Source organism: Bombina bombina, chromosome 4 (genome assembly GCF_027579735.1).
Source record: "Bombina bombina isolate aBomBom1 chromosome 4, aBomBom1.pri, whole genome shotgun sequence".
Classification (NCBI taxonomy): domain Eukaryota; kingdom Metazoa; phylum Chordata; class Amphibia; order Anura; family Bombinatoridae; genus Bombina; species Bombina bombina.
Window position 1 is genome coordinate 1,165,183,635 of NC_069502.1, and position 14,474 is coordinate 1,165,198,108.

Here is a 14,474-nt window from a genome sequence, read left to right on the forward strand (position 1 = left end):
TACTGATAGCAACTACAGAGGAAATCACCCCGGGAGATCCTTTTAACCGGAGCGGGCAGCAGAGGCTAACAAAGGCGAGGAATCTGCTTGAGATCAGCTGCACCTTCTGGCACATGGGGAGGTGGGCAGTGAGGGGCAGAAGCAGATGAGTTAGAGGTGCAAGGGGTGGGTGAGCGACTGGTCCAGCTCACAGGTCAGGAGATTTGTAGGTGTGAAATGTGCAGGGGATGGAGGAGGGCAAGAGGCAGAGGTGTAGTCATTTGCTTGTGAGAAGAAGCTTATGTAGTGGAGATGTACAGTGCAGGTGCAACTCAGGGAGGAGAGATACAGTGCAGGTGATCAAGGAGACGCGGGTAAAAGCGACGGAAAAGGTTACACATCTGGTAACGGAGGAGGGAGGTGTGCATGAGGTACAGTTATGTGCACGTGATATAGTACAGTTATGTGCATGTGGTAGAGTTATGTGCATGTGATATAGTACAGTTATGTGCATGTGGTACAGTTATGTGCATGTGGTAGAGTACATTTATGTGCATGTGGTACAGTTATGTGCACGTGATATAGTACAGTTATGTGCATGTGGTACAGTTATGTGCATGTGGTAGAGTACATTTATGTGCATGTGTCTGTGCATGTGGTAGAGTACAGTTATGTACATGTTGTAGAGTGCATGTGGTAGAGTACAGTTACGTGCATGTGGTAGAGTACAGTTATATGCATGTGACAGAGTACAGTTATGTGCATGTGGTAGAGTACAGTTATGTGCATGTGGTAGAGCACAGTTATGGCATTTGTGGTAGAGCACAGCTATGTGCATGTGGTAGAGTACAGTTATGTGCATGTGACAGAGTACAGTTATGGCATTTGTGGTAGAGTACAGCTATGTGCATGTGGTAGAGTACAGTTATGTGCATGTGGTAGAGTACAGTTATGTGCATGTGATGGAGCACAGTTATGTGCATGTAATGGAGTACAGTTATGTGCATGTGATAGAGCACAGTTATGTGCATGTGATGGAGTACAGTTATGTGCATGTGATGGAGTACAGTTATGTGCATGTGGTACAGTACAGTTATATGCATGTGATGGAGTACAGTTATGTGCATGTGATGGAGCACAGTTATGTGCATGTGGTAGAGTACAGTTATGTGCATGTGGTAGAGTACAGTTATGTGCATGTGATGGAGTACAGTTATATGCATGTGATGGAGTACAGTTATGTGCATGTGATGGAGCACAGTTATGTGCAAGTGATGGAGCACAGTTATGTGCATGTGGTAGAGTACAGTTATGTGCATGTGATGGAGTACAGTTATGTGCATGTGATGGAGCACAGTTATGTGCATGTGGTAGAGTACAGTTATGTGCATGTGGTAGAGTACAGTTATGTGCATGTGATGGAGTACAGTTATGTGCAAGTGATGGAGTACAGTTATGTGCATGTGGTAGAGTACAGTTATGTGCATGTGGTAGAGTACAGTTATGTGCATGTGGTAGAGTACAGTTATGTGCATGTGATGGAGCACAGTTATGTGCATGTGATGGAGCACAGTTATGTGCATGTGATGGAGCACAGTTATGTGCAAGTGATGGAGCACAGTTATGTGCATGTGATGGAGCACAGTTATGTGCATGTGATGGAGTACAGTTATGTGCATGTGATGGAGCACAGTTATGTGCATGTGATGGAGTACAGTTATGTGCATGTGATGGAGTACAGTTATGTGCATGTGGTAGAGTACAGTTATGTGCATGTGGTAGAGTACAGTTATGTGCATGTGATGGAGCACAGTTATGTGCATGTGATGGAGTACAGTTATGTGCATGTGATAGAGTACAGTTATGTGCATGTGATGGAGTACAGTTATGTGCATGTGGTAGAGTACAGTTATGTGCATGTGATGGAGCACAGTTATGTGCAAGTGATAGAGTACAGTTATGTGCAAGTGATAGAGTACAGTTATGTGCATGTGATGGAGCACAGTTATGTGCAAGTGATGGAGTACAGTTATGTGCATGTGATGGAGTACAGTTATGTGCATGTGATGGAGCACAGTTATGTGCATGTGATGGAGCACAGTTATGTGCATGTGATGGAGCACAGTTATGTGCATGTGGTGGAGCACAGTATGTGCATGTAATGGAGCACAGTATGTGCATGTGGTGGAGCACAGTTATGTGCATGTGATGGAGCACAGTTATGTGCATGTGATGGAGCACAGTTATGTGCATGTGATGGAGCACAGTTATGTGCATGTGATGGAGCACAGTTATGTGCATGTGATGGAGCACAGTTATGTGCATGTGGTGGAGTACAGTTATGTGCATGTGACAGAGTACAGTTATGTGCATGTGATGGAGCACAGTTATGTGCATGTGATGGAGTACAGTTATGTGCATGTGGTAGAGTACAGTTATGTGCATGTGACAGAGTACAGTTATGTGCATGTGACGGAGCACAGTTATGTGCATGTGATGGAGCACAGTTATGTGCATGTGGTGGAGCACAGTTATGTGCATGTGGTAGAGTACAGTTATGTGCATGTGGTGGAGCACAGTTATGTGCATGTGGTAGAGTACAGTTATGTGCATGTGATGGAGCACAGTTATGTGCATGTGATGGAGCACAGTTATGTGCATGTGGTTGAGCACAGTATGTGCATGTGATGGAGCACAGTATGTGCATGTGGTGGAGCACAGTTATGTGCATGTGATGGAGCACAGTTATGTGCATGTGATGGAGCACAGTATGTGCATGTGGTGGAGCACAGTTATGTGCATGTGATGGAGTACAGTTACAGTATGTGCATGTGACAGAGTACAGTTATGTCCATGTGATAGAGCACAGTTATGTGCATGTGGTAGAGTACAGTTATATGCATGTGACAGAGTACAGTTATGTGCATGTGACAGAGTACAGTTATGTGCATGTGACAGAGTACAGTTATGTGCATGTGACAGAGTACAGTTATGTGCATATGTCCAATTCTTAAATTGGAAATTTGTTTAAAATCGCATGCTGTTTGTATATCATGAAAGAACAAAATTGGTTTTCATGTCCCTTTAATGTAATGAGCTGGAAAACTGCAACTGGGAAAGTCCAAGCAATAGTGCAAATTGTGCCATATGCTGAGACAAGGTCTGACAGTCCAAGGTTCTATGGCAGGCAGCAAGAATCCAAACTAAAGGCAATGTCACCAGCAGGAAGTCCAGCAACAAGCATGAAGAGGAAAGACTCCAATGCCAAAGCAAGGAGTACAGCTACAGGTTGCTCAGTATGTAGTCAGAGAGCACTTCCCTGATTGGCTAGCATTCAGAGGGGGTGGAACTTGGTAGACACACATACTGATGATATTCTTCCACAAACCCCTGCAGGTAAATATCCTCTAGTGGCACAAACAGAACAAGCCAGACTCTGAGCCTGGAGTCCCTGGTTCTGCCCCAGGCAGGGCCCAGCAAGGAAGTCCCCAGTGGCATCCCCACCATGCTGTTTGCTTTTTTGTAAAAACAGAGCTGACTCCAGCATTCCTTACATTGTTTCTCAAGTGACCTTCAATATCTGATCCTATTGGTTTCCGGACTTGGATTTTACCATATGCACGGACTGCTCCTTAATAGTGCTAGTTAACGTTTATTTCAAACACAGTGCTGCGCTCAGATTTTAACAAATAAATGTGTTTTTAATATTTAAAATTTATATTGAGTGTGCCTTAACATTTTTAATTATTGTACTGGGAGTGCCCCTATCAGGCTGGGAAAGTGCAGCTGAAACGACTGTCTGGTGTTGCCATGGTCCTCGTTCATAGAAGGATTGCCTGGTATTTAGGGGCTGGACTGACCTTGTTAGGCGCAATCAGACTGATATACTTCCTCTGTTATCAAATTTGCTTTACTTTCTTGCTATCCTTTGTTGAAGTAGTAGCAATACACTACTGGTATATAACTACACACATAAAATGAGCCAATGAGAAGAGGCATATATGTACAGACACCAATAAGCAGCTAGCTTAAAGTAGTGCATTGCTGCTCCGGAGTCTACCTAGGTATGCTTTTCAACAAAAGGATACCACGAGTACAAAGCGAATTAGATAACAGAAGTAACTTGTAGTGTTTTATATGTTATGTTTTTGTTTTGATTTAGTGTAAGGGTATTTTCACATTTTCTGTTTTGTGAGTATTCATTATTCTTATTTCAGATTTCTCAATATGAATTCATTAAATATGGTTATTAATACCTTTTTTATGAATAAGTGCTGTAGTTCCAGTCTTTCATTGGATAAATATATGCAATGTATTCTCTCTTTCTCTCCTCTTTGATGATATAGGAAATATAATGGCCATGCACCATTAGCCTTATATAGGCAAAAGCAATGGAAATAAAAAACTGATAATAAATTAAAGAAGTTTTTTGGTCGGCCCAGGACCCTTTCCTCTCTTTTTCTTTTAAATAAATTGGACATTTGTTTCAAATTGCATGTTCTAGCTAAATCATGAAAAAAAAACTGTTTGTGTGTAAAGTCTCTTTAAGGCTAACCCTGCTACACATTTTCACTAATTGACTTTAACCGATAACAACTGCAAAACAATTCACTTTTAAAGATTGTGAGTAGCCTTGTTGTTTGCAGACAAATGCCTAGATTGACTCCTCAAAATCAGGCAAGTGGTGGTTATTATTATTATTGGTTATTTGTAGAGCGGCAACAGATTCCGCAGCGCTATAAACATAGGCAGTTTACAAGGTAACAATTATAGGGATCAAATGGGTAGAGGGCCCTGCAGAGACTCGCACTGTTGTAGTCAGCTCTTATGAAGGTGATCTGCAAACAGTTGGGCTTTTAGGCTTACATAGGCTTACATGCTAAGGGGGATTGGATGGAGATTGGCTATTGAAAAATTGCAACAAACAAAATGTTATTGTTTTAAAAAAAGTTTATACTTGGCTGATGTTATTCTATAGCAGGACAGCAGAAATGTCTTGTAATTACAAGCTGCTTACTGTCTCTTTAATATGTTTCAAAAGACTTGTTATACCAGGTGCATAGTTTACATGTGTTTGAAATGGCTCTGTTAGGTTTGTTTATTTATTTATAAGCTATTTTTATTTATTTATAGCTGGGTTGGCTAATTGAAATATCTCTCTCTCACTCTCTTTTTTTTCTTTTTCTTTTTCTCTCTCTCTCTCCTCTCTTTCTCTCTCTAAAGGGACAGTAAATACCTTGTTATTACAGATTTTTTTCTGCAGTAAGTTTTTTTCTTTAAGGTACAATTAGGTTTTATTTACAGTTAAGGTTAATATTTTTTGGGGGGTAACTTAGCAGGTGTTAGGTTAGGAGGGTTAGCTGGTTAGGGGATTTAGATGTTGGGTTATTTTGCCGTGGGGTTGTGGCGGTTTAGTTGATATTAGTGTAGTGGGTTAGTTTGTGATGTGGGGGTGTGGCAGTTTAGGGGTTAGTAGTGTAGTCGTGAGTTAGTTAACTTTACCTGCAAATGTATACTGCAGTGCCTCACCATTAACCCTTTCTTTTTAGTTTCTGAATTATAAAGCTCTATCTCCCCCCACACATTTCCTTCTATGGCTGTATCTATCTCTATTGTGTTTTGGTAGAATGCAAAAGGGCATAGGGATTATCTGCTGGAGCATGCCTAGAAGATGTGAACTCAGTTGAAATACAATGCCTGTGTCTAAACACTTATAAGGGGGGGGGGGGGGGGGGTGGAGCACAGTGCTCCAGACAGCATGGCTTTGTGACTAATTTTGCTTATTTTTGAAAATTATTTTAAAATACTTACCAGCAATTGTTAAACATTTTTTTATGCAAACTATTTTTACTTAATTAGCACTTCTAGGATATGCGTAAAACAAAAAAGAAACGAGGACATGCAGGAACCGTGAACCAAGTGGTTTTATTCAAGCTTAACAAAGTGGGACACTAGACAGTGTGCAAGGCTTGGTGATTACAGATCTGACGCGTTTCACGCATGCTCAATGCGCTTCATCAGAGATCTACAGGTGTTCTCTAAAGGTGGACTATTATGCTATACTTCATCCAATCAGAAAGCAAGCAAAAACAGTGGGCGTGTAAAAACAAACAATGAATGTGATGACTTAGCATGATTGAAAAAACATAGTGATGATGGATAAATATACATGAAACATTACTTACTTACATACATACATATGCATGAATGCAAAACACCTTATGTGGCTAGATAAACTATAAAATGAGATCAGGACTTAGAATAAGATAATAATGTGAAAATATGAAAAATAAAATATATAGAAAATATTTATTCTAGAACATATGTATTAAAAAATAACTGGCTAAATGAAAAGAAAAAGAGAACACTAAAAATTTAACACAAAAAAGGGAAAAACACTCATATATATCACGTAATATGTGTTGAAAAATAAGAAAAAAATATATCAAATGTTATATATAATGAATATGTCTACATGAAGAACCAAAGAAAAAGACTCGACCATTATATTACTGATAATAATAAGTAATAATGGTAATTAGCATAAGGAAGGAAATGGGTAAGAGAGCTAAAGCTGGCTAAGATATAAAAAATATATATAAACAGGAAGGTAAACAGTTGGGAGACCAATGACTAATCTATAAATAGGTCTAAGTCATGTCTCTTATTGATGCCCCTGGGATATTTAGTTTGTAAAAATCCAGAAAGCTTCTTGTCTAAGTAATTTACCTATTCTGTCTCCTCCCCTAATATCCTTCCTTACGTGGTCTATGCCTACAAAATGAAAAAGGTGTTTAATATGAGTGCCATGAGAAGGAAAATGTTTTGCTACAGGGGTCCTAGGGATGTCTTTGTCAAGAGACAACAAATGCTCTCTGATACGATCCTTGAGGGGGTGAGAGGTGAGACCCACGTATTGAAGAGAGCACTGCTGGCAAGTGACGAGGTAGATCACACTGGTGCAGTCTATACTATTTTTAATGCAGTAGCTCAGGCATGGGAAGAGATGAAATGGTCAGTTTTGCTGGTGTAAGTGCAACTTTTGCAAATATGGCCACATTTGAAAAAAACATTGGATGCTGTAAGCCAGTGGGGAGATTGGCCAGGTTTGTTAAAGAAATGTTTCTTTGTCTCCTACAGTGGGCACCTTTTTGGCTACGCATTTGATGTGTTTTTTTTTTATATAGATTTTTATTTATTGTCACTCTGTAAGATGGAAAGGTATTTAAGTACTATATCACAAATTTTCTGATATTGTTGGCTATATGGAGTGGAAAAAACTATATTGTCGGTAGGTACCGACTGCTGGTTAATACAAGTTTTTTTATTGTTATTCTTGTATGTACCAGTCAATAAAGTATGTCTATCTATTTTGCTGATTTCATTAGCTATTTTTATCAGATTTCTTTTGTTATAACCTCTTTCATTTAAATGGGCAGTTATTAAATTGGCCTGTTTGATGTATTCTAACAGGGTAGTGCGTGCTCTAATATACTGGCCTTGGGTATTCCTCTAGTAATGTGACCTACATGATAGGAATCAGCCCTGAGAATGATGTTACTTGCAAGAGTTTTTATATGAATTGTAGAGACTACATTGTTGTAACCGTCTGAACTGTGACTGATACTATTCTAGAGTTACACTGCACCATCTGTGATTAACGCACCACGTTTTGTGCATTTATTACTCTCACTGCTGACTTAGTACACACTTGTTGTTGTCCTGCCTTTTAGGATATGCACAGATCTAAACCTGTTTTATGGCCCTTTAAGCTGTGAGAATTATAAAACCTACATTTTCAGTCAAATTACAAGTAAAAATGGGGGCATTTTTATATAAAAATCTCAAGGTGTTTACTGTCAAAGCATGTGGGCCAATAGCCCACCTGCTAGCTGTAAGCGAACCTGCCCACATGATGCAAACACATGTCTAAGTTCTTATTTAATACATTTAAATATGTCATGTATTTAAAATATCTTATACTGTGCACATATCATTTGGTTATGTTTGCAACCTATGATTGGTGGCTACATTTAGCCACAAATCAGCAAGCGCTACAGTGCTGAACCAAAAATGGGCTGGCTTACATTCTTGCTTTTTCAAATATAATATAAAGATACCAAAAGAATGAACAAACATTGATAATAGGAGTAAATTAGAACGTTGCTTAAAATTCCATGCTCTATCTGAATCATGAAAGTTTAATTTTGACTAGACTAACCCTTTAAATTTACACCTTTTTTATTTTGCTATAAGTACAAATGCAGACCAAATAAAAATGCTACAGTGGCCCGTATTTTTGGAGGCCCTGCTTTTAAATAATCATAAAAGTTGTAAACGGGCATTTAATATGTTGTACATTTCATTGTTGTAATAAAAAAGCACTAATCAGTGAGTTATACTTAATAGAAATAATTGCAATGTGTATTATTTATAATTTTAAAAGCATTTTACCTTTTATTTAAAAAAAAATTAACTTAATTTGTGCAAAGTTCATTACTTTCTGTCACAGCCCTAAAAGGGGGCTGGGGTCTCTACAGGAAGGCATATATAGCTTTCTGTCATAAATCTTCTAGAGCAATTTGAGCTGGCTTATTGTTCTGGATGTCAGCTCCTTTATGCCACTATAGGCAGACTTTCTAAGTGCTAATTTTGCAAGAAAACAAGTAAGTTGTTTGCTTTTTTTTAGCACAATCTGTTTTTTTCTGTCTACTTTAATTTAACACACACATAATATATATATATATATATATATATAACTAAAGGAACACTGTTTAATATCCATTTAAGCTTAAAATAGTGTGCTCCATGTATCAGCTGCATATGCATCTTGGGAGCCCTTATGATGCAGCTTTCTTTATCTGAGTAGCTGTTGTAAGAAGGAACCTTGTAAAAACCTGTCCTCCATCTTAGAGGTGGCAGAGTAAAATCATCCTGGAATAATTCTTCCAGTGTTATAATAAATGTGGACACGTTGGCATGCACAGCAGATTTTATTAGGGTGTGCACACAGTAACTGCCACTGGCTCTAAGATATTGCTGCTACAGCTGTTCACATCGTGCTAAAAACTGTGCACGACATGGAAGCAACTTTCATGAGGTGCTCAAATGAAAGCACAATTGCAGTAAATTAATAGAACCCTAGTCTAACAGGTGGGCAGGGTCTGCCCTGGGCACCTGACACCAGTGACCACTGTCTGCACTCTCCCTCTTGCTTCTGGGAGATTGAATGGAGAGGGGCTTGCAAGTATTAAAAATTCCAATTGGCCCTAGGTGACAAAGGTGCACTGGGAAAATCAAACGGTTGTGTCTTTCAGCTTAGTCTAGGGTCGGCTGCATTAGGGTGTGCTTGGGAACACCCGTTACACCATGTGCGCATGCCTATGTGTGGACAACTGATGCTGCTCGCCCTAAATGCAGGTGGATAGTTTCTCTATCTGGGAACCTTGTCCTCCTGCCAGTTGATAAATGGACCTCTATATTCCCTGAAAATGTCTTCCTTTCAAAGTACCAAAGGCACCGTTCATGTAGCACTTTTCCCTGCACACTTCAGAATGTTCCCAGGCATCAGCTCTGGCTGCAAACTTAATTAATACTCTATGGGGAATTCAATATTGAATTTAATGTAAATGTAAACAATTTTTTATCACATATAAATCTTTTGCAAAAAATTATATAAGGAAAGTAAATGGGGAAAAATTACATTGCGCTAGATTACAAGTGAGGCGCTATCTTAACATGCACCTGTAAAGGGGCAAACTTGCCGCTTTAGGAGCGCACAATAAATTACCAGCCATTACAATGCTTATATTCATTTATATTTACGTGTTAATATGTTTAAAGACTCTGCGTTCATGAAAATATAAATGGTTTTGAAGTAGTAACATTTCAGATTATGCATATATAAACCAAGTCTCACTGTACATTCACTAGATTTCTCAAACTCAAAATTCTCACCACTGAAAAGCTGGCGAGACTGATATGGCTGAAAAGTTGCCTCCAAAATGGAAGGCAGTGCTTTGAATATTACACACACGGCGATGTTTCACTATTAACATACAAGTTACTCCCATAGAACGCTCATCAAACTCCCACGGAACATCTATATATTTCTGATGTCTGCGCTCTACTTCTGTTAAAGGGACAGTCTACACCAGAATTGTTATTGTTTAAAAAGAAATACAATCCCTTTTTTACCCATTCCCCAGTTTTGCATAACCAACACTGTTATATTTATGTATTTTTTACCTCTGTGATTATCTTGTATCTAAGCCTCTGCAAACTGCCCCTTAATTTCAGTTCTTTTGACAGACTTGCAGTTTAGCCAATCAGTGATGGCTCCCAGGTAACTTCACGTGCATGAGCACAGTGTTATCTATATGAAAAACATGAACTAACACCCTCTAGTGGTGAAAAAACGGTTAAAATGCATTCTTAAGAGGCGACCTTCAAGGTCTAAGAAATTAGCATATAAACCTCCTAGGTTAAGCTTTCAACTAAGAATACCAAGAGAACAAAGAAAAATTGGTGATAAAAGTAAATTGGAAAATTGTCTAAAATGACATGCCCTATCTGAATCATGAAAGTTTTTTTTTTGGACTAGACTGTCCCTTTAATAAAAACAAAAACACCCTCCTATTAAAGCTATAGGAGCTGGAGGATTGTGGGTATATGATAGATGTATATGCTAATGCTATATTTAATTTATCTGCATTGTATTGAATAATGTTAAAATATGTATGTAAAATCTTGTGGTTGTAAAAATCATGTATTTTGCCTTTGTCATGTTTTTTCTTTTTTTTAGGAGGAAGATTTTGTGTTTGTGATATTATTATTTCATAGAAGACAGTAGCCGCGACTTTTTTGTTTTTATTTATGCATTGCCGATGTAAGTTATCACTGTTCTGATTGTTTTGTAACAAATGTGTTCTATATTAATAACACGTTTTTTACAGTGCGGTCGCAATATCATAAGTATAACAAGTTTGTTACAGCGTGGTCACAATATTATAAGTATAACACGTGTGTTACAGTGCAGTCGCAATATTATAAGTATAACACGTGTGTTACAGCGTGGTCGCAATATTATAAGTATAACACGTGTGTTACAGCGTGGTCGCAATATTATAAGTATAACAAGTTTGTTACAGTGCAGTCGCAATATTATAAGTATAACACGTGTGTTACAGTGCAGTCGCAATATTATAAGTATAACACGTGTGTTACAGAGCAGTCGCAATATTATAAGTATAACAAGTTTGTTACAGTGCAGTCGCAATATTATAAGTATAACACGTGTGTTACAGCGTGGTCGCAATATTATAAGTATAACACGTGTGTTACAGAGCGGTCACAATATTATAAGTATAACACGTGTGTTACAGTGCAGTCGCAATATTATAAGTATAACAAGTTTGTTACAGTGTGGTCACAATATTATAAGTATAACACGTTTGTTACAGTGCGGTCACAATATTATAAGTATAACAAGTTTGTTACAGAGCGGTCGCAATATTATAAGTATAACACGTTTGTTACAGTGCGGTCGCAATATTATAAGTATAACACGTTTGTTACAGAGCGATCGCAATAATATAAGTATAACACGTGTGTTACAGTGCGGTCGCAATATTATAAGTATAACAAGTTTGTTACAGATCAGTCCCAATATATGTATAACAAGTTTATTACAGAGCGGCCGCAATATTATAAGTATAACACATGTCTTATAGTGCGGTCGCAATATTATTAATATAACATTCAGAACTGTGAGAACTTATATCGGAAATAAATAAATAAAACAAATGTTTTGGCTTTGAATATATCGCCACCTTCACACACTGCCTTCAGACACTGATGTCAGCACTTTTGAATATTACACCGGCAATCTCCATCCCATGACAGACCCCTTTTGAATATTTGAATATAACGCGACATTGCAGAAGTTTCAATCATCAGGGCCATTGGGGGGTAGTTATCAAGCCGTCAACCTCAAATACGCTGGAATTCTGCAGCGTATTTGTGGCAAGGCTGATTCGCCTTAGTTATCAAAGGCTAGAGACCGGCAAAAGTAAGCTTCGATCCGCTGGACTCAGTCCGACACAGATCGATTCTTACGTCACAACCTGACTACTTTTCCTAGTTATCAAAAAACTAGCAGGTACGCTCGGCACTTTTCCGGCCCAGCGTACCTGGTTTTCAATCCGCCTCCCTGGAGGCGGCGGATCCCATAGGAATCAATGGGAGTCTGACCATAGCGAAAGTACAAGTTCGCTGCTGCCAGACATCCCATTGATTCCTATGGGAGATGTCTGCACCTAACACCCTAACATGTACCCCGAGTCTAAACACCCCTAATCTGTCCCCCCTACACCGCCGCAACTAAATAAAGTTATTACCCCCTAAACCGCCGCTCCCGGAGCCCACCGCAAGCTACATTATACATATTAACCCCTAAACCGCCGCTCCCTGACCCGCCGCAACTATAATATATGTATTAACCCCTAAACTGCCGCTCCCAGACCCCGCCGCCACCTACATGATACCTATTAACCCCTATCCTGCCCCCCCTATACCGCCCGCCCTCTATAATAAAGTTATTAACCCCTATCCTGCTGATCCCGCACCTCGCCGCAACTAAATAAATAGTTTAACCCCTAAACCGCCGCTCCAGGACCCCGCCGCAACCTATATTAAACTTATTAACCCCTAATCTGCCCCCCTACACCTATAATACATTTATTAACCCCTATCCTGCCCCCCTACACCGCCGCCACTGTAATAAAATTATTAACCCCTAAACCTAAGTCTAACACTAACCCTAAAACCCCCTAACTTAAATATTAATTAAATAAATCTAAATAATATTTCTCTTATTAAATAAATTATTCCTATTTAAAACTAAATACTTACCTTTAAAATAAACCCTAATATAGCTACAATATAAATAATAATTATATTGTAGCTATCTTAGGATTTATTTTTATTTTACAGGTAACTTTCAATTTATTTTAACTAGGTACAATAGCTATTAAATAGTTATTAACTATTTAATAGCTTACTTAGCTAAAATAAAGAGAAATTTACCTGTAAAATAAAAACTAACCTAAGTTACAATTACACCTAACACTACACTATACTTTAATAAATTTTCCTATTTATAACTAAATACTTACCTGTAAAATAAACCCTAAGATAGCTACAATGTAATTAATAATTACATTGTAGCTATTTTAGGATTTATATTTATTTTACAGATAACTTTGTATTTATTTTAGCTAGTTAGAATAGTTATTAAATAGTTAATAACTATTTAATAACTACCTAGCTAAAAGAAATACAAAAATACCTGTAAAATATATCCTAACCTAAGTTACAATTAAAACTAACACTACACTATCATTAAATTAATTAAATAAATTAACTACAAATAACTACAATTAAATACAATTACATAAACTAACTAAAGTACAAAAAATAAAAAAAGCTAAGTTACAAAAAATAAAAAAAATAAGTTACAAACATGAAAAAAATATTACAACAATTTTAAGCTAATTACACCTAATCTAAGCCCCTTAATAAAATAACAAAGCCCCCCAAAATAAAAAATTCCCTACCCTATTCTAAATTAAAAAAGTTCAAAGCTCTTTTACCTTACCAGCCCTTAAAAGGGCCTTTTGCGGGGCATGCCCCAAAGAAAACTGCTCTTTTGCCTGTAAAAGAAAAATACAACCCCCCCAACATTAAAACCCACCACCCACATACCCCTAATCTAACCCAAACCCCCCTGAAATAAACCTAACACTACCCCCCTGAAGATCATCCTACCTTGAGTTGTCTTCAGCCAGCCGACCCACCGATGGAACCGAAGAGGAGATCCGGAGCGGCAGAAGTGATCCTCCAAGGGGCGCTGAAGAATTCTTCCATCCGATGAAGTCATCATCCAGGCGGAGCTGAAGAAGTCTTCCATCCGGGCGATGTCATCTTCCAAGCGGTGCTGAAGAAGTCTTCCATCCGGGTGATGTCATCTTCCAAGCGGGGTCTTCAATCTTCTTTCTTCAGGATCCATCTTCATCCCGCCGACGCGGAACATCCTTCTTCCCCGACGGACTACTGACGAATGAAGGCTCCTTTAAGGGATGTCATCTAAGATGGCGTCCCTTCAATTCCTATTGGCTGATAGGGTTCTATCAGCCAATCGGAATTAAGGTAGGAAAAATCTGATTTAAAGGGACACTAAAGTAAAAATTAAACTTTTGGGACTGAGATAGAGAATTCAGTTTTAAGAGACTTTCCAATGTACTTCCATTATCAGATTGAGCACAATCATTTTATATGCACACTTTCTGAGACACCAGCTCCCACTGAGCATGTGCAAGACTTTACAGTGTATACATATAAACATAGTAGATAAAAAAGACTGAAGTCCATCAAGTTCAACCTATACAAATCTAAAATACTAAAAGCTTGTTAAGCTTAAATAACCCCACTAAAAG

The 14,474-nt window shown here is 38.3% G+C and overlaps 1 protein-coding gene across 1 annotated transcript; it reads left to right on the forward strand.

Moving 5' to 3' along the window:
* The first annotated feature begins 857 nt into the window (after nt 1-857).
* Nucleotides 858-2,141, forward strand: LOC128658263 (dynein heavy chain-like). Its single transcript, XM_053712798.1, has one exon. It carries the CDS (start codon nt 858-860, stop codon nt 2,139-2,141), a length of 1,284 nt encoding a protein of 427 aa, XP_053568773.1.
* Nucleotides 2,142-14,474: the final 12,333 nt, after the last annotated feature.

Coding starts and splice junctions, on each gene's coding strand:
- LOC128658263 (XM_053712798.1), top strand. CDS start 858: ATGGCATTTGTGGTAGAGTACAGCTATGTGCATGTGGTAGAGTACAGT.